This window comes from Humulus lupulus, chromosome 4 (assembly GCF_963169125.1).
Source record: "Humulus lupulus chromosome 4, drHumLupu1.1, whole genome shotgun sequence".
Lineage (NCBI taxonomy): Eukaryota > Viridiplantae > Streptophyta > Magnoliopsida > Rosales > Cannabaceae > Humulus > Humulus lupulus.
The window spans coordinates 246,580,794-246,599,723 of record NC_084796.1 but is presented as its reverse complement, the minus strand read 5'-3'; the positions used below and the strand labels follow the sequence as shown (position 1 = coordinate 246,599,723).

Here is an 18,930-nt window from a genome sequence, read left to right as displayed (position 1 = left end):
AAAGCTAAAAGCCAGTAAAGCACCAGCCCCTAAAACCTCCATCAACATACACTAATACAACAACATTAAATTTTAATGAACAATTTAACAAGCACAATTAATTAAATTAACTAGTAATGTGTTTAATTAGGTGAGTATATATGTCTCTCTTTAACATACCAGTAATTAATAAGCTATTTATTTAAATTCACCATCTCACATATATATTTATCTAAATTCTTACTTATTCCACACATAATTTATATAATTTTACGTGAAGAAACTAAAGAAAGACCCTTAATTTGGGAAAAGAAAATTTCTACTCACGAAATTCACAATGATCACAACATTAATTAAGAGCCATAAAATCCACTCCAGTTTGTTTCTTCGATCGAAAGATAATAAAAGAAGAACAAACATGCACACACAGTCAAAGATTTCAGATACTTGAGACTTCCATGTACATACTTATATTTATATTATCGTTCTAAGAATTGACAGCCCAACACTTGTTCCTGATCTCACCAGCCGTGCCAGTGAGGACCTCAACGGCTCTCATCTTCTTCATGGACAGTGCGAATTCGGCGAAGAAAGCATCTTGATAAACCAACTCCTGGACGGTGTCACGGGCGACCTTGTTCGTGAGAAGTGCGGCGTCTGAGGTGAAAAGGCCCTTGTGCTTGAGCACGACGCCGTAGTAGCTGCTGTCGAAGGTGAGAGCGCTGCCAGGGTCCATTGGGACAGTTGTGTTTTGGTCGTTTGGAGGGCATTTGGTCTTCAAGAGTTTGGCATAGATTTTGTCCAGTGAGGGGTCTTGGTCTCCTTTTCCGGTGAAGTTGTATAGTCTGTTGTTGAACGCAGTGCAGTGTCCCACTCCGATTGTGTGTCCTCCTATAAATATATATATATACATATATTATGTTCAACAACTATTGCGTACGACATGTCGTTTTGTAATTTTTCATTGCTAATTAATTTCTTTTCTTGAGTTTGAAAATATATGTTTAATAATAAGCTGTTTGGTGGGAGGGAACAGGTCTTGGTCTTGGACGTTGAAAAATAAAGGGAAAACACAATTTTTGCCTTTGTGTTTTGACCGAATATGCGATCAACCTTTATGTTTTGTTAAATAACAATTCAGAATTTGTATTTTACAAAATAGTATCCTAGACTCGATTTCAGTCAAAATATTTTCAATTATAAGATTAATTCTCGCATCGTTAGTGATGCAATGGATTGAGAGAAGAAAAAAAAGTGGTCAAGAAGCTGAGAATAAAATATTATATTTGAATTATTTTTTACCAAAATTAGATATAAGGTACTATTTTGATCTTTTTTAAGAGCACGCTGGATCTGAATTATCATTTAACAAACCACATGATCGATCGCCTATTTGTTAAAAACACAAAGGCCAAGCTGTTATTTTCTTAAAAATAAATATACAAGCTAATTATGAACATGTACGTTAAGAGAAATGGTCCTTAGTATATAATATGCATGTAAGTAACAACGTCTGTATATTATATATAATTAATTACTTTGATTAGTTATATATAATTAATATGTGTATTAGTACCTGATAATACGACAAGGTCATGCGCAGAAAGGTCTTTGGTGGCAAAGCTTTGCTTGAGTTGGGTGAAGTTGAAGAAGGGTGCTGGAATGTTTTGTTGTACTTCGCTCATTATTGATACTTTTCCATCTCTTCTACCCGTAGGCACTTCCCACATGGATTTCTTAAACTGAATATATATACATATTAAGATATTATTAAGACACTAAATATATATACATATTGCTAAATTTTGTTATATATATTTTTAGTGTTATTATTTGATACTTTAAGATGTTTAATACTACATGAGGTGATACTTTATGTTTGATTAGCGATATTCATTAAAATAAGTGAGACCTGATATTAAATTGCACCAATAATAATATATCACCTACTTGTGGTATACTAATTCTCATATATTTTTTTTAGTTCTAATCACTTACTGCGTAGGAAACAGAGTCCCTTGCAGCCAAAGCTAGAATATCAGCGCATGAAACGACTCCTGGACATTTCTTCTCAACTTGTGCTTTGATATCATCTATTACATCAAAACCCAACAAACTTTGGTTTGGAGCTGCATCTTTTTCAGCATTTTTCTTTGTTGAGTTCAACAAAACCGAACCATCACATCCCTGAAATAATAATGGTACATATTAATACGAGTATATTTAAGGAAAAGTACTATTTTGGCATTTGTTTGTGTTTTCGAATCGCAAACGACTCTTATGTTGTTAAACGATATTTTGGATACTTAGTTTTACAAAATGAATACAGAAAATGAAAGATTATATTTGAAAATATATCGACTAAAATCGAGTTTAGAGTACTAAAACATAAGTCTGAATTATCATTTAACAAAATACAAAAAACGGTTGCTTACTCTAACAAAACAATCGTGGAAATGCATTCTGAGCAAGCGTGCGGGCACACCAGGGTTAGCGGCCACATGTTTCTCGGTGGCCTTCTTCACAATGGTCTCAGCTTCTTCACAGCTATGCTTGTAGAAATTGTTTTGTGAGTTGCCCTCCTTCAGAGCCCACCAAGAGACTAATTAGAACAACAAACACCAATATAAGAACGTTGATCTTCATCATTGTTAGAAATATCTTTGTATTTATGAGCAATGATAGTACTTATTGGTGTGAATGAATGAATTCGAGTGCTGGTATATATAGGCAAATATTATAGATAGAAACGTAGTCTTCACTTATAATATAATTAATCTCTCTCTGCTGCAAATATACTAAACAGTATATACTACACGATCGAAGAAGTTTTCTCAAATTTGTAAATGAAGTAGCAATTGTTACAATTAATGATTGAGCAAAGTTGACTTACACATACATAATTAATCATATATTCTGTAAGTATGATCTGTCCAGTCAAAATAATCTGTACACGAATCATATTATGACTCTTAAACTGTTCCCAGCAGCTCAGCCGGATTGCTATTTTTTATACTAATGATATAGCGACCTGCAGTAGTTGTTGTCTCTTTAATTATACATTTATATAAAAAATTAAGAGCAAAAGTATTAAATACTTTTGGATTAGTTACCAATAATTATTTTATAGTAAAAGTACCCAATGTCTACTTATGTCGGTTTCCGTTGGTACCCACTCTAATAGAGTTGTTAGATACCGACAAAGTGAACACATATCACCTCATCATCGGTCTACATTATAGTTTTTTTCTAAAAAGTTATTTAAAATAAAAAATTAATAAAAATATAAATTTATATAAAAATTATTAGTGAGAACAGAAAAAAAAAAAATTAAAACAAATATTTTTTCTCTTTTTTTCTTTTCTCCCTCATCTATCTTGATATTTCTTCTTCTTCCTTCTTGCTCGACAACAATGGCGACTCTCCCTCCTCCTCGACTCCTTCTTACTCCTCTGGCAGCGGAGTAGATGTGCCCCTGCCTAGATCCGAAGAAGAGAGGGAGCATATCTTAGATTGGTCGCCATCCCCAAAGTCCACTCCCTGCCTGTGCATATCTGGGCTCACGAACGTCTTCGTCACCGGTGATGGGAGGGGTAGGGGCTTTCGGCTGGGGTCCTACGCTCGCAGAGGTTTTCATCACAGGCGATGGGAGGGGTAGGCACTTCTATGGTGGCTTGGGCGGCGTCGGTGGTGATGAAGAAGATAGCAAGAGAGAGAGATATACAAATCGGGGAGAGAGAAGGGAGTTTTAATTTCTTTTAATTGATTCAAATATTTTTTGTTATTTTTTAAATTATAAATGTTCTTTAATTAGTTTTTTCTATTTTAAACTCAATTTAATTTATTTAAAAAATTATAAGGTGGACCAATCAAAATAAATCATTCGTATACCCTATCAGCATCTAACAACTCTGTTAGAGTAGGTACAACTGGAATTCAACGGAAGTGGACAATACTTTTGCCACAAAAAAATAACAATTGGATACTAATAATTCACAAAATTTTGAAAATATTGGGTAGCTCGGATGTCAATTCCCCTAAATATATAATTTGTTGCTAGAGGAATTTGATAACAAAAAAAATATTGTGAGGACTCGAGTTTGGAACTCCAAGTACTTGAGCAAAAACTCAAAGATTTAAGTAAATAGAAAAAAATGTAAAAACTCTGGAATTAGAGTGATTCGTTCAATAATGCTTTCGTCCACTTAAGTTCTTCTAGATTTCTGGTTCATTTATTTATAACTCAATAAGTGAACATTACAAAGAGTTTAGCTATATATTAAGATGGTCCTTATAAATGATATTTGACTAATAGATAAGTTATTACAATGTTTATGATTAATGTAACGCCCTGGTTACCCCAGGACCGTTACGGTGAACGTTGAATCGTGAATTTAACTCGCTACCCGAGTTCTTTGGTTAAAAACGTGCTTCTTGGTGTTATTAACAGGTTAAGGTGGAAGACCAATCAAATGGAAATGATATATTTTATTCAAAACATAAAACTGTTCATGGGCCCATCAAAACGTTTACAAGTTATTTACAACTCAAAATGGTCATTACTGTATAAATTTACAACCCGCTGACCTAAGCGGCAAAAATAGGGTAAACCCCCTAGTTCCTCTGAGAAATCCTTGGCCGTGGTGGTCAAGCGGTCGCATATGTACACAGCACCACCTAAGCTTTCCACTCAAGGCTGGGTGAGCTTTTCTTTCCCTTTACCTGCACCGCATAACACTCATGAGGCCAAAGCCCAACAAGAAAACACAATAATGCAAGCATATAATATCAAATGATGATCATGATAATCATACAGAGCTTATAGCTCTGAACAGATGAGTGACTAATGAGTGATTTAACACTTGAGGTTCTAGTAAATCATAATGAGTGACTAACGAGCAAGTCACTAGCTTAAACAGATGAATGACTGATGGGTAAGTCACTAGCTTAAACAGATGAGTGACTGATGGGTAAGTCACTAGCTTAAACAGATGAGTGACTGATGGGTAAGTCACACCGGGCTCGGCACCCACATCCATGTGACTAAATAGTCACTATGGCTCTAAGTAACTAGCCTTTGGCTAGACAAGCGCTTATAGTATTCATCGAACTTGAGATGGGTCCGGTATTAACATTCTTCTGAGTCATTTAATGCATATGTCGATTAGATCTAATCTTTGTTGGCATTGCATTGAACACACTAAGGCCATTCCTGACTTATGAGTCAGCACTGTGTGCCCAGTACCACTGCCGAACTTGACTAATGAGTCACAGCTTCACAGTTGATACTGACACTTTTGCCAATTCTGACTATTCAGTCAGTGCCATACACAAGTGAGCAAGATTTGCTAAGCATTCAATATTCTATCCATGTCCACATTTAAACATTCAACATGCCTCATGAATAACCATGCATGTCACATATGGGGTGCAGTTTTCTTACCTCTGGTTCGAGCGAGAATGAATAAAGGAACGACCCTTGAGAACGATCGACCTTTTGATTCCTTAGCGGTTACCTAATCATAACCAATTATAACCTTTATTAATGAAAATCAACAATGAAAGGGTCTTGACCTAACCCCGCTCTCAGGACCCCGTAACGTACCCACACAGTGAGTAGATTCGATCCCGAGTCTTAAGGATCGAAACCCCGAGCCAAAAATCCTTAAAAACACTCAAAACGGGATTCTGAAGGAACAGAGTAGCGCTACAGCGCTACTCACTAGCACCCCAACGCTAATCTTAGAACCAAAAACCGCCCAAGCCTCCCCTGGGTAACGCTGTAACGCCCCCTTGTGGGCGCTGTAGCGCTACACCCAGCCTGATCAGCCCCTGAATCTTCTTCCTTCGACTCCTTCCTTTCCAACTCGATTCCAATGCTTCTGAACCTCATTTTTGGTGCCAAATGAATCCAAAAACCATCCCCACAAGCCCTAAGCATCACAACCACAAGAACCCTAGCCAAAAACTCCCAACAAAACCAATCAACCAACCTAGAAATCCCAACTGAAAACCAAGACAAAAACAGAGCAAACCAGAGATTTGATGGCTAGAAACTTACCTTAAGCTCAGGTTATGATGCTCTTCAATGGTGGAATACACTCCCAAACCCTCAAGACTTATTTCCCAAGCTTGATTCCTCAACTTAAGCTCAAAAATCAAAGAAGAAAATGAAGAGAAATGGTGCACGACAGCTAACTTTGATACTCTGTATTTCTTCAAGTTTCTACAGCCTTCATGGCTGAATACTATCCTAGGGGTGAAAAGACCAAAATCCCCCTAGGTCAAATAAAGGTTTATAAAGGCTCCCAAGGGCAAATTCGACATTTCCCACCTATTTCGTTAATCATAATTAACGCTCTCCAATTCCCGCTATTATCAAAATACTCAAACACCAATAATTCATATCTCGTTACCCTTTAATTCCCAGCAATGCTCTAATCATTAAAATCACCCCGAGACTCACCCCGAGCCCCGAACTTAAACCTGTTATGACTAAACCGCTAATTTGCACTCAAGATCGTCTCATGCCGAATGGCTCGAACAAATCCACATTATAATGTGGTCTCAACAATATGTCACCGACATGCATACAAATATACAATTACGCCCTCAACAGGCCAAATTACAAAATCACTCTTGTAAAGAAATGTGGACCCACATGGATGCATTTAACATCATATTATAATATAATTCACATAAACATGCATATAATCATTTAATGACATAATTAAACAATTATGGCCCTCCCGACCTACTAATCCAACCATTAAACCGCATTAGGGATTTCAGGGCATTACAATTAATAACATCTACATTTTTTGTAATTGAATAGCTATAGTTTCCAAACTAATTTTTAGCATATTTTGTGATAAGTCTATTTTAGTATTGTTTTATAGTAATTTTTAAGAGTGTGTTTTTAATCGTTTAAGTTGGTTTGGTGCATAATTATGCTTGTGTTTTGTGTGTTTTCAGGTTTTAGTGATGACTCAAGGGTTGGTGTGGATGTGGTGCAACTAAGGGCTAATTCGAAGATAAACGACAGATTTCTTGCGTTAAACGGTGTTTGGTTGTGTTGGGGCACTTTAGAAGAGATCGAGGTTCGCAAGGATATTTTCAAAGTTGATGTTCTAAAAAAAAGCTATTTTGAGATGCGGCTCTTGAAGCTGGGCCGCGACGCTGGTTTAGTCAGAAAGCTGTTATACGTCCATATTTTGAGCCGCGATGTTTCAATTCTGGGCCGCAACAGTATCCTTTTGAGCCGCGGCGCAAGATTGCTGGGGCTATCGTGTTAAGGCCGCGACACATGAAAGCTGAGTCGCGACTCTTGTGTCCGTACGCGTTTTGAAAATAAGGGAAATTGTGACTTTTAATAGGAAATATTAGGGCTAAAGAGTTTTAAAAAGAACTTTCTGAGAGGGGGAGAAAGGGGATTGGAAAACAAGGAAGGAGGCAAGAGGTTGGTTTTTGATCAGAGGAAGCAAGGAGAGCACTCTGAACTTCGTTTCCATGTTGATGAACTAATTTTATTCTTAGAGTTTAATTGAATCTCTTGAAATTTTACTATGATTTAATGCAAGGTTTATATTTTTTTTCTTCTTTTTTAAGATCCTTTCAATTTGTGTTTATTATATGTGATTGATTGGCCATCCTTTTGACATAATCCATATGAGTTTGAGTCAAGGTGAGATTTAAACATGCTATAATTGATTAGACATAGATTTTAATATTGAACAAGAGTATTAATATAATTTATGTAGTTTTTGAGTTTTTGATCTTAATGCTTCTTATATTATCATAGAAATATAAAAAATTCATATCTAGGTCGAATTTTATATATCTTAATCTAAATATAAAATGCTTTTGTAAACTTGCTATCTTAATAAGAAGAGTAATAGTGAAATCTAGCATTAATGAAATAGTAGAGTAGATAGAAGAGGATATTAAATTCCCTAATTCGCTATTTATTGAAGTAATTATCTTTTGTTTTTTTAATTTCAGTGTTAAACTTATGTTCTTTTTGCTAGTTTATTTTTGCAATTTACATTTGTTTATGCTTTCTTCATTTCAAACTTTACCAATCAAAATTCGTTAGCCAAATAGAAACTAGAAATTAATTATTTGGTAATAGATAAATCAGTCTTCGTAGGACGATACTCATTCTTACCGAGATTTATTACAAATTGTGATTACGTGTACTTATGTAGCTTAATAACTGCGAGGCATCTACACTAGCGACTTAATGGCATGCGAAATCCTTTGGGGCAGTTTGGCCACACATATTTCAATGACAAACAACAATAACACATCTCCCCTTAAATGCTCGTTCTTTTGCTCCTCGACAATTCTAAGTTCTTTTTGAGTATCTTTTACTCAAATCTCTCCAAGCTCGCACTTTTGAGGTTGTTTAACTTTTTGGTGATCCCCTCCTACTAAATCACTCCCTTATATTTTATCTTCTGTTATTTTAGTTCGATTTCCTCCATTTCCATCATTGTTGTCTACTACGTGATGCATCATATTAGATGGTTGAGAAATCAAACAAGGAAAAAACCTCAAATATGAGAAACTCTCAAAACACTATTTTAAAAATCAATTCTAAAAGTTGTCATTACATTCTTTCCACTAGGTTTATATAGTCATGCAATAAAGATAATAAAATGACAAAAATAACAAAAGGCCAAAATATTACAAAATAAAATTCTAAAATATTCTAAATATATATATATATATATCCTACAATACTATCCTACAATTTTCTGTTTGACATAATTGAAAGTTAGTTACCTACTGCTACTCATTTTTCAGTCAATTACCCATTCAATTTATCAAATTAAATTCATATTTGAATCAAGAATAAGTGCTAGAAATAATAAAAATGACACAATTATTTTTACATGGTTCAGTCTTGATTTCTCACAACCTACTTTATGAGACCTAGTCCAGAGGTAAAACAAATTCACTAAAAATGCTTAGAGTTGATACAAGTTACAAAACAGTAAATCAATTTACTGTTGAGGTTTTATGCCCTAATTAAAATACAATTTCTTTGTAATCTCATTTTATTATCAATAAAATAATAGAAAACATTTTAAAATACTAAGAGTTGCGGTTTGAAAAATTACTCAAACTGTATATGCGGTGCAGTCCAATAACTTTTGGTAGAAATAATTTTTTTTTTTAAAGCAAAAGCTAAAAGCCAGTAAAGCACCAGCCCCTAAAACCTCCATCAACATACACTAATACAACAACATTAAATTTTAATGAACAATTTAACAAGCACAATTAATTAAATTAACTAGTAATGTGTTTAATTAGGTGAGTATATATGTCTCTCTTTAACATACAAGTAATTAATAAGCTATTTATTTAAATTCACCATCTCACATATATATTTATCTAAATTCTTACTTATTCCACACATAATTTATAGAATTTTACGTGAAGAAACTAAAGAAAGACGCTTAATTTGGGAAAAGAAAATTTCTACTCATGAAATTCACAATTATCACAACATCAATCAAAAGCCATAAATACACTCCAGTTTGTTTCTTCGATCGAAAGATAATAAAAGAAGAACAAACATGCACACACACTCAGAGATTTCATACATAAATTTATATTATTGTTCTAAGAATTGACAGCCCAACACTTGTTCCTGATCTCACCAGCCGTGCCAGTGAGGACCTCAACGGCTCCCATCTTCTTCATGGACAGTGCGAATTCGGCGAAGAAAGCATCTTGATAAACCAACTCCTGGACGGTGTCACGGGCGACCTTGTTCGTGAGAAGTGCGGCGTCGGAGGTGAAAAGGCCCTTGTGCTTGAGCACGATGCCGTAGTAGCTGCTGTCGAAGGTGAGAGCACTGCCGGGGTCCATTGGGACAGTTGTGTTTTGGTCGTTTGGAGGGCATTTGGTCTTCAAGAGTTTGGCATAGTTTTTGTCCAGTGAAGGGTCTTGGTCTCCTTTTCCGGTGAAGTTGTATAGTCTGTTGTTGAACGCAGTGCAGTGTCCCACTCCGATTGTGTGTCCTCCTATATAAATATTATATGTTATGTTCAACAACTATTGCGTACGACATGTCGTTTTGTGATTTTTCATTGTCTTGAGTTTGAAAATATATGTTTAATAATAAGCTGTTTGGTGGGAGGGAACAGGTCTTGGTCTTGGACGTTGAAAAATAAAGGGACTTCTTTGTGTTTTGACCGAATGCGCGATCAATCTTTATGTTTTGTTAAATAATAATTTGGAATCTGTGTTTTACAAAATAAATCAAAATAGTACCCTAGACTCGATTTCAGTCAAAATATTTCCAATTATAAGATCAATTCTCGGGTCGTTAGTGATGCAATGCATTAACAGAAGTGAAGAAAGTGGTAAAAGAGCTGAGAATAAAATATTATATTTGAATTTTTTTTTACCAAAATTAAATATAATGTACTATTTTGATCCATTTTGTAAACAAGCTGGATCCGAATTGTCATTTAACAAAACACAAGAATCGATCGCCTATTTGTTAAAAATACAAGGGCCAAGCTTTTATTTTCTTAAAAATAAATATACAAGCTAATTATGAACATGTACGTTAAGAGAAATGGTCCTTAGTATATAATATGCATGTAAGTAACAACGTCTGTATATTATATATAATTAATTACTTTGATTAGTTATATATAATTAATATGTGTATTAGTACCTGATAATACGACAAGGTCATGCGCAGAAAGGCCTTTGGTGGCAAAGCTTTGCTTGAGTTGGGTGAAGTTGAAGAAGGGTGCTGGAATGTTTTGTTGTACTTCGCTCATTATTGATACTTTTCCATCTCTTCTACCCGTAGGCACTTCCCACATGGATTTATTAAACTGAATATACATATTAAGATATTATTAAGACTCTAAATATATATACACATTGCTAAATTTTGTTATATATTTTTTTAGTGTTGTTATTTCATACTTTAAAATATTCAACTACATGAGATAACACTTTATATTTGGTTAGCGATATTCATTCAAATAAGTGAGACATGATATTAGAATGCATCAATAACGGTATGTCACCTAATTGTGCTGTTGAACACCAATGGTGTCCCTTACTAATTCTCATATTTTTTATTTAGTTCTAATCACTTACTGCATAGGAAACAGAGTCCCTTGCAGCCAAAGCTAGAATATCAGCGCATGAAACGACTCCTGGACATTTCTTCTCAACTTGTGCTTTGATATCATCTATTACATCAAAACCCAACAAACTTTGGTTTGGTGCTGCATCTTTTTCAGCATTTTTCTTTGTTGAGTTCAACAGAATCGAACCATCACATCCCTGAAATAATAATGATACATATTAATACGACTATATTTAAGGAAAAATAAAATTTTGGCATTTGCTTGTGTTTCCAAATCGCGAACGGCTCTTATGTTGTTAAACGATAATTTGGATACTTAGTTTTACAAATGGATCAAAATAATACTTTAAACTCGATTTTGGTCAAAATATTTTCAATTATAAGATCATATCATGGGTTGTTGGCGATGCAATGGGTTCAAAGAAACATAGAATGTAATCGAGAAACAGAGAATGAAATATTATATTTGAAAATATTTCAACTAAAATTGAGTTTGGGGTACTAAAACATAGGTCTGAATTGCCATTTAACAAAATACAAAAAAAAGTTGCTTACTCTAACAAAACAATCGTGGAAATGCATTCTGAGCAAGCGTGCGGGCACAGCAGGGTTAGTGGCCACATGTTTCTCAGTGGCCTTCTTCACAATGGTCTCAGCTTCTTCACAGCTATGCTTGTAGAAATTGTTTGTGAGTTGCCCTCCTTCAGAGCCCACCAAGAGACTAATTAGAACAACAAACACCAATATAAGAACGTTGATCTTCATCATTGTTAGAAATATCTTTGTATTTATGAGCAATGATAGTACTTATTCGTGTGAATGAATGAATCCGAGTGCTGGTATATATAGGCAAATATTATAGCTAGAAACGTAGTCTTTCACTTATAATATAATTAATCTCTCTGCTACAAATATAATATTAGTGATCAAAATTATATTGCCAACTAAACTGATATGACTTTCTATGTGTGTGTGATTATCTTATGCTGAAATTGCAGCCAACAAACAATTTTTCTTTTTAAATGACCATTAATCAGTTAATTACTAAACATTATATACTGCACGAAGAAGTTTTCTCAAATTTGTAAATGAAGTAGCAATTGGTTACAATTAATGATTGAGCAAAGTTGACTTGTACATACATAATTAATCATATATTCTGTAAGTATGATCTGTCCAGTCAAAATAATCTGTACACGAATCAGCCGGATTGCTATTTTTTATACTAATGATATAGCGGCCTGGTAGTTGTTGTCTCTTTAATTATACATTTATATAGGAAATTAAGAGCAAAAGTATCCAATACTTTTGGATTAGTAACCAATCATTTTTTTTTATGGTAAAAGTACTCAATAACTCTAATAGAGTTGTTAGATACCGACAAAGTGAACACATATCACCTCTTCATCGGTCTACATTATAATTTTTTATAAAAAGTTATTCAAAATAAAAAATTAATAAAAATATATATTAATTAATAAAAAATATAAATTTATATAAAAATTATTAGTGAGAACAGAAAAAAATTAAAAAACAATTTTTTTTCCTCTTTTTCTCTTTTCTCCCTCATCTATCTTGATATTTCTTCTTCTTCCTTCTTGCTCAATGTAAATCCTATAATCGGCATTTTTATAGAAATATCTTTTTCTTAAAAGATAAATTGGTTGTTTCCCTTTATTATAATTTTCGGAAATCCACTTTCCCATTTTGTGAATTTTTGGATAATTATGAGCTTCCTTATTTAGCTTGTATTGTCTCAATTTGTTTATAAATGGAAGATTTATATTGCAAATATTCAGTACTTACCCAAAATTGTTTATGGTTTATTTGCTTATATATTTTCGTCCAGCTCAAGAATTAATAAACAGGAAACTGGATCCTTAATGTCATTAATTGCTGTTTCCTTTTTGAGCTTTTTTTTTATCCGACACAGGTCTGAGCTGTCCCCACCAAAATCGTATCTGTTGGATCAGTATCTTCTAAAAAAAGCAACTCTTCATCAATCAAGAATATCTTCAATTATTCTTACCTTTATTAGAATAAATCTTTCTCAGCCTTTATGAGCACGAAAAATGACTCTATAAATAAGGCTCTAAAGACAGTGAGAAAAGTGAACTCTTTTGTGCATTATTTGTGAGCATTATTGTAATATTTGTGAGAGTTCCTTTTTGTATTCAAGATCATAAGTATTCACGTGATCTTGTAGAAATACGAGTGTTTAGTTTTTAGTGGTGAGTTTATACCACGTTCATGAGTGAATACACAGTGTAAATTGAACACATCGTTTATAGTCTTTGGGAGAAGATTTTTACAAGCATTGGGTCGGGAGGATGCAAGCACTTGCTGGCCATTGAAGGGAGTTCAAGTGGTTGAGTGTTTCAATCAAGATCAGATTAGTGAAGAGAAGTACAACAAAGTTGCGGCAAATCTCAAGATGGAGTCTTGTTTTGTTTAAGTCAATATTTTGTACTTGTGATTCTTTATTAATTGGTTTTATTCTCTGGGCGTGGCCCCAAGGAGTAGGTTATCCAAAAGGGTTTCTGAACCTTGTAAAAATTCGTTGTGTTCTTTATTGTTTTGCACTGTCATTTTATTGTGTTCAGTTTTTGTCGTGACAAGTTCGTATTTTGTCTCGACAGAACTGCAATCTGTGTAAACAGTTAATTACCATTCCGCACTTTAATTAATTCACATGGTTTAATTAATTTGGTAATTACTAAAAACGAAATTTCAATTGGTATCAGAGCGGGTCACTCATTTTTGAGTGTGATCTTGGTTTATTCCATTTGTTGTTCTTGTTCTTGCAATGTCTTTTTTCACAGAAGGAGGCTCCATAACTCGCCCCCCTTTACTCAACGATTTGAACTATCCATATTAGAAAGTTAGAATGAGAGCCTTCATCAAATCTCAAGATGAAAATGCTTGGAGAGCTGTTTTAAGTGGTTGGACTCCTCCAGCAGAAAGCGATGATATAACTAAGGTAAAATCTGAACTTGATTGGACTGATGCTGAAGATAAATTGTCCAGTTACAACAATAAAGCATTGCATGCTATTTTTAATGGTGTTGGTGAAGGTTACATCAAATTGATTTCTTCATGTGTTTCGGCCAAAGATGCTTGGCAAATTCTTCAAACTCAATTTGAAGGAACTGCTGATGTCAAGCTGTTGACCCTCGTTTTGGTCAACTGACACGGAGTCAAATGCTTGATGTGACAGAAGGTACTGAAATAGATCTAATGGAAAGAAAAGTAAATGACACAATAAATTATAGTGGTTCGGCCCCACGACTTGGTAATGACCTACGTCCACTTAAGCTATTATTGATATTGATTCTCCAAGGAGTGATCAAAGAACTAGGGTTCTTCGAGTTTCACAAGCCTGAGAGGGATGAATAACACAATCAAAAGATAATAGCTATAATTCTCTCATAAAGCATAAACTCAAATTAGGCAAAAGTCCCTCCCTTGAGCTATTTCTTCTCTATTTATAGGCTCAAGGAGGAATACATGAATTAGTTACAGATATTCTTTCTTAAATAATCAGATAATCAAGAATTATGGGAGGTAATCTCGGATATGATTACAATTGCACAAGATCATCTCAAAATACACGGAGTATACGACCAAGCTGGTCATATATAAAATCCAAATGTTATGCCAGGGGAATCTCCTTGGTCGATGGTCGAACAGAATCTCTGCCAGGTGTCAACCACGTGTTGAAAATGTCTGCCACGTCATCCACGCTTGCTTTTTGGATAACATTTGCCCCCAAGTTTATTTATTACGACCAGCAATAAATAAACTTTTTGCAAAACGACTCTTCGATTACCCCACCAAATCTGTCAGAGTAGATCGTGCTTCCTTGGAAAAAGTGACCTACTCCCGTCTAATCGTGTCTTTTCGGTTCCCAAGCAATCCTTTGACGGCTATCACTCTTCCCCACGTCTTGAAAAAAGGGAACTTATGATTACCTCTTTTTCCACATCTCAGATGATATATATAGCTTCCAGAACTTCCTTTTCACTTTCCGCAAGCCATTTTCCTGTCAAGAACTCTTTCAAGAACTTCCAAGTCAGAACCCATATTTTCTTTGAAGACCATCCTTCGTCGTTCCAGGAGTCTGATGCTCGCGCACCTACACTTGAACAATCTTCATATAGGTAAGCTTCAGAATTTTAAGCTGGTTTTTTAGGTTCTGATGCTGCACCATGTTCTTGGGTAGAGATGCATGAAAATGGGGCATTTGTCGAGTGATGCTAGATAGGGTGGTGTATAGTTGCCATTTAGGAGTTATGAATCAGTTTGATAGTCGAAATCATAAATTTAGGACGTAAAATCGAAGTAAAAATTCGATTTTTATGCTAGTTGAAAAACTGGGTTTTTCCCGCCCTCACTGAAGTCGAAAAAGCTTTTTCAGAAAAAACTTTTTGCTTTCACTTTTTGAACTGTTTTTCAAACTGTTCGTACAAAAATTTTAGTTTTTGTTAGAATGTTGCTGTATAAAAGTTTGACTTTTATACACGAGCAGCGTTATTCTAATCAACTTTTTAGGCTCTTCATCCTCACCTCCCCTATTTTCTGTCTGCAGATTTTAATGCCAGATTTGTGGGGAGGTGAGAGGCCGATCGACGGCGATCTACTTGCGCAGCTGCTCGAGGGTGAAGAACAGCCAACCCAGTTCATCCACAAGATTCCTTTCTCTAGAATTTCTACTCCCAGACCTCAACCAACACCAGTTAGAATGGGTCGTGTCAAGTCCACTGCCCAAAAGAAGAAAAAACCTGAAAACCCTTCAAATCCTCCAGCCCAGTCCGACTCGCAGGCTGGGGTTCCCTCGACCAATGGTTGAGAAAATATTGTTCCAGACCCTCATATCCAACTTAGGGCCCGCCCTCGACATTCAGTTCTTCCTGATGTCGAGTGGTATATTTCCCTACTTAGCCAAGTAACCCCCAGGATGCTAGCCAACTACCTCAGAAAGTATGGCCTTACTGGGGTAACCCTCAAAATCCCTACTGCGGATCAGAGGGCGAATTTTCCTGGAGGCGTTTACAGCGCCTGGTCGAGGTATCACATAGAGGCTGGGGCTACCCTTTCTCTCCATCCATTCTTCCAGGGGGTGGCGAACTACTTTGGGGTCGCCCCTTCCAAATTACACCCAACAGATATAGAATGCTAGCTGCACTCTATATCCTTTACAACCATAAGAAATGGCCAGAACCTACCCCCCATGAGGTCAATTATCTTTTTGACCTTAAATCCAACCCCCAACAATCTGGTACGAGGTTCTTTCATTTTTGTCACCAGGAGACGACCCAAACCTTCCTGAGTGAAACCACTCACATTTCCGACGTGGGGAAATACAATCAGGAGTATTTCCTTACGCCTGACATGGTCGCGAATAACCTGGCCTTCACTCGAGGAGGTAAATGTCTTTTTCCCACTGGTCATTGTTTTTACCTAACAATTTTCTTGCATTTTTCTGAAACATCTTGTGTTCTTCAGGCCCATGGTTGCGACCAGACCCAACACCAGACATGGTGTTGAGGTCTGCCATGTTGGCCAGCATGACGGACATTGAGAAGAGCGTCATGTCCCTGGTCACCGAGGCCAACCTGAGGCTAGCTGGCCTCCTGGCCCCTCACCAGGATGTGAGGGAACCCGCGGCAGGAAGTGCCATTGCCGCGAAAAATCCCGAGCAGCAACCACCAGCGTCTCCTCCTCGACGGAGACCGACTGGGGTTACAATCAGGGAACCCGTTGGCACTCCCTCAGCAGAAAGGTCTTCTGCCCCCCAAGGAAAGGGAAAACAAAAGGCAGCCGAGCCTGTCATAGACTTAGATGAGTCCTCTGACGAAAACGGTATTGTCATTTCACTCTTAGATAACTTGCCAACTCCTTGTCATTTATTCGACGGGGACGGCAATTTTACATATGCTCAAAACCTAGGGCCAGACTTCTTCATGCCAAAGAGTGAGTGCATGACTAATAAAATCAATAGTACAGCGACCAGTAGTAATAGCTCAAGTATTTGACTCTGTATTTTTCTTTATTTCTTTTCTGATGTACCATAACTTGTCATCTATTTTTGGTTTACTGTCTGCATGTTTACCTCTTTTGCAGAAATGGCTTCTGTAAACGTTTTCGATATCTACAGCACTCATGAGGAAGAAGAGGTTCCCTTGGTCCGAAAGAGGAGAGCGACCAGGAAGCATGACGGTGAGTCCAGTCAGGTGCCTTTGGCCAAAAAGAACCGAGCCACCGATCCTTCGAAGGATGGGCCCCCTGACCAAACATCTGCTCAGCCTCTTACTCCTGTTGAGAAGGAAATTCCACCTCCAGCTACTTCTGCTACCACAACTCCTTCACCTCCGGCTCCAACTGAACAGACTCAATAAACTGAGGGTGTTCCCTCCGGTGCTAGACTATCGGGCCGCTTCCTAAGGTCAGCTAAGGATCGCCTTACTAACATCCTTAAGCATGACCGTTGCAAAGAGGTCATGGCTGACGCAGAAACAATGGGGTTCGACAGGTCCTCAATAGAGCCCTCAATGAAGTGGCCAGTGTAAGTAATCTTCCTTCTCTTTTGTGATCATAGTCTTGATTTTCCCTTTTGAAGTCAGTCTAACTTTTATACATTGATTGCAGGCAATGCTGACCATGACAGCTGTTCGCGCCCACGCGGGTGCAAGCATCAAGCAGTCCCATGCTAGGGAGGCGAAGCTAATGGAGGAGCTTCAAGCTGCGGAGGCAAGGCACGCGGGAGAGCTGGAGGTGGTGACCCAGCAGAAGGATTCTCTAGCAGCGGACCTGGTGGAGAAACAGGCCTCTTTGGAAAATGCCCGAAAACAGAGAGATGAGTACCAGGAGGCCAGCTGAACCCACTGGCGCGAAGTCAAGAAGCTCTAGGAGGATAATCTTGCGAAGGACAAGAGCATCACCATCCTCAAGAGCCAAGTGGAGCAACTCAAGCTCACAAACGCCAAGGACCTGGAGAGGTATAAGAATGGGACACTTCGATGTTTCTACGACTTCTGGAAACACAATCAAAGTGCCAATTTCAGCTATCTTCCAGAGGATGCCAGGACAGCTGAGTTGGCTCGCTGTGCTGCTCGACTGGCTGCCGAAGAAAGGGCAAGAGTTCCTGCCTCCCCAGAGATTTCGCTGGCCACGGGGATGGATGGGGGGGGGGGGGGGGAAGCTGCAGAAGACGCAGTTGATCAAAATGCTCCCCAGGATCTTCCTGCTGCTCCTTAGCCTATTTTTAACTTATTTTCTTTTCTTTGCATGACCCATTGGTCACGATGTTAAGACAATGTTTATTTTTTATTGCTGCATGGGCAGCTTTTCCTTTTAATTTAACATTTACATCCGAGCAGTGCTGCTCGTAGTGTAAAAGGATTCCTTTGACATTATAATATTTCTGTTTTATTATAATATCTGTTCGCATGACCGAACCTAGCATAGTTCTTTGGCTTGATTTAACAAAATATAAATTTTGAAAAATACTCTAAGTACCGTAGTATGCTTTCACTTATTTTGTTCATGTGTTTACATACCTCTTGGTATGGTTTGCTTTCTATGTACCTTATATGCCCCCCAAGTGATTGAGGAGCTTTAGGTCCTTGGTCACTTGCCTTGACCACAACCTATACGAACATTATTGCTCGGTATAAAATGTAGAGCTTATAATACAGCAAAACAACACACGTAATGAGCAAATACTTGTAATAAATTACAAAGTTTGGCAAGAAATGACTTGCTGCGCACAGTCCCTTATAATTCTCGTATTTAAATGGACTAAACATGTCTTTACGAGTGATCTT

The 18,930-nt window shown here is 36.8% G+C and overlaps 1 protein-coding gene and 1 pseudogene across 1 annotated transcript; both read right to left on the bottom strand.

The window, feature by feature from the left end:
* Window positions 1-466: 466 nt before the first annotated feature.
* Window positions 467-2,628, bottom strand: LOC133829510 (peroxidase 3-like; annotated as a pseudogene).
* A 6,838-nt stretch (window positions 2,629-9,466) lies between these two features.
* LOC133829509 (peroxidase 3-like) lies at window positions 9,467-11,872 on the bottom strand. Its single transcript, XM_062259221.1, has 4 exons — window positions 11,660-11,872; window positions 11,113-11,301; window positions 10,676-10,841; window positions 9,467-10,013 (listed from the first exon to the last, which is right to left on the bottom strand). The coding sequence occupies exons 1-4, from the start codon at window positions 11,870-11,872 to the stop codon at window positions 9,610-9,612; spliced, it is 972 nt and encodes a 323-aa protein (XP_062115205.1). The 3' UTR covers window positions 9,467-9,609.
* Between the last annotated feature and the right edge of the window lie 7,058 nt (window positions 11,873-18,930).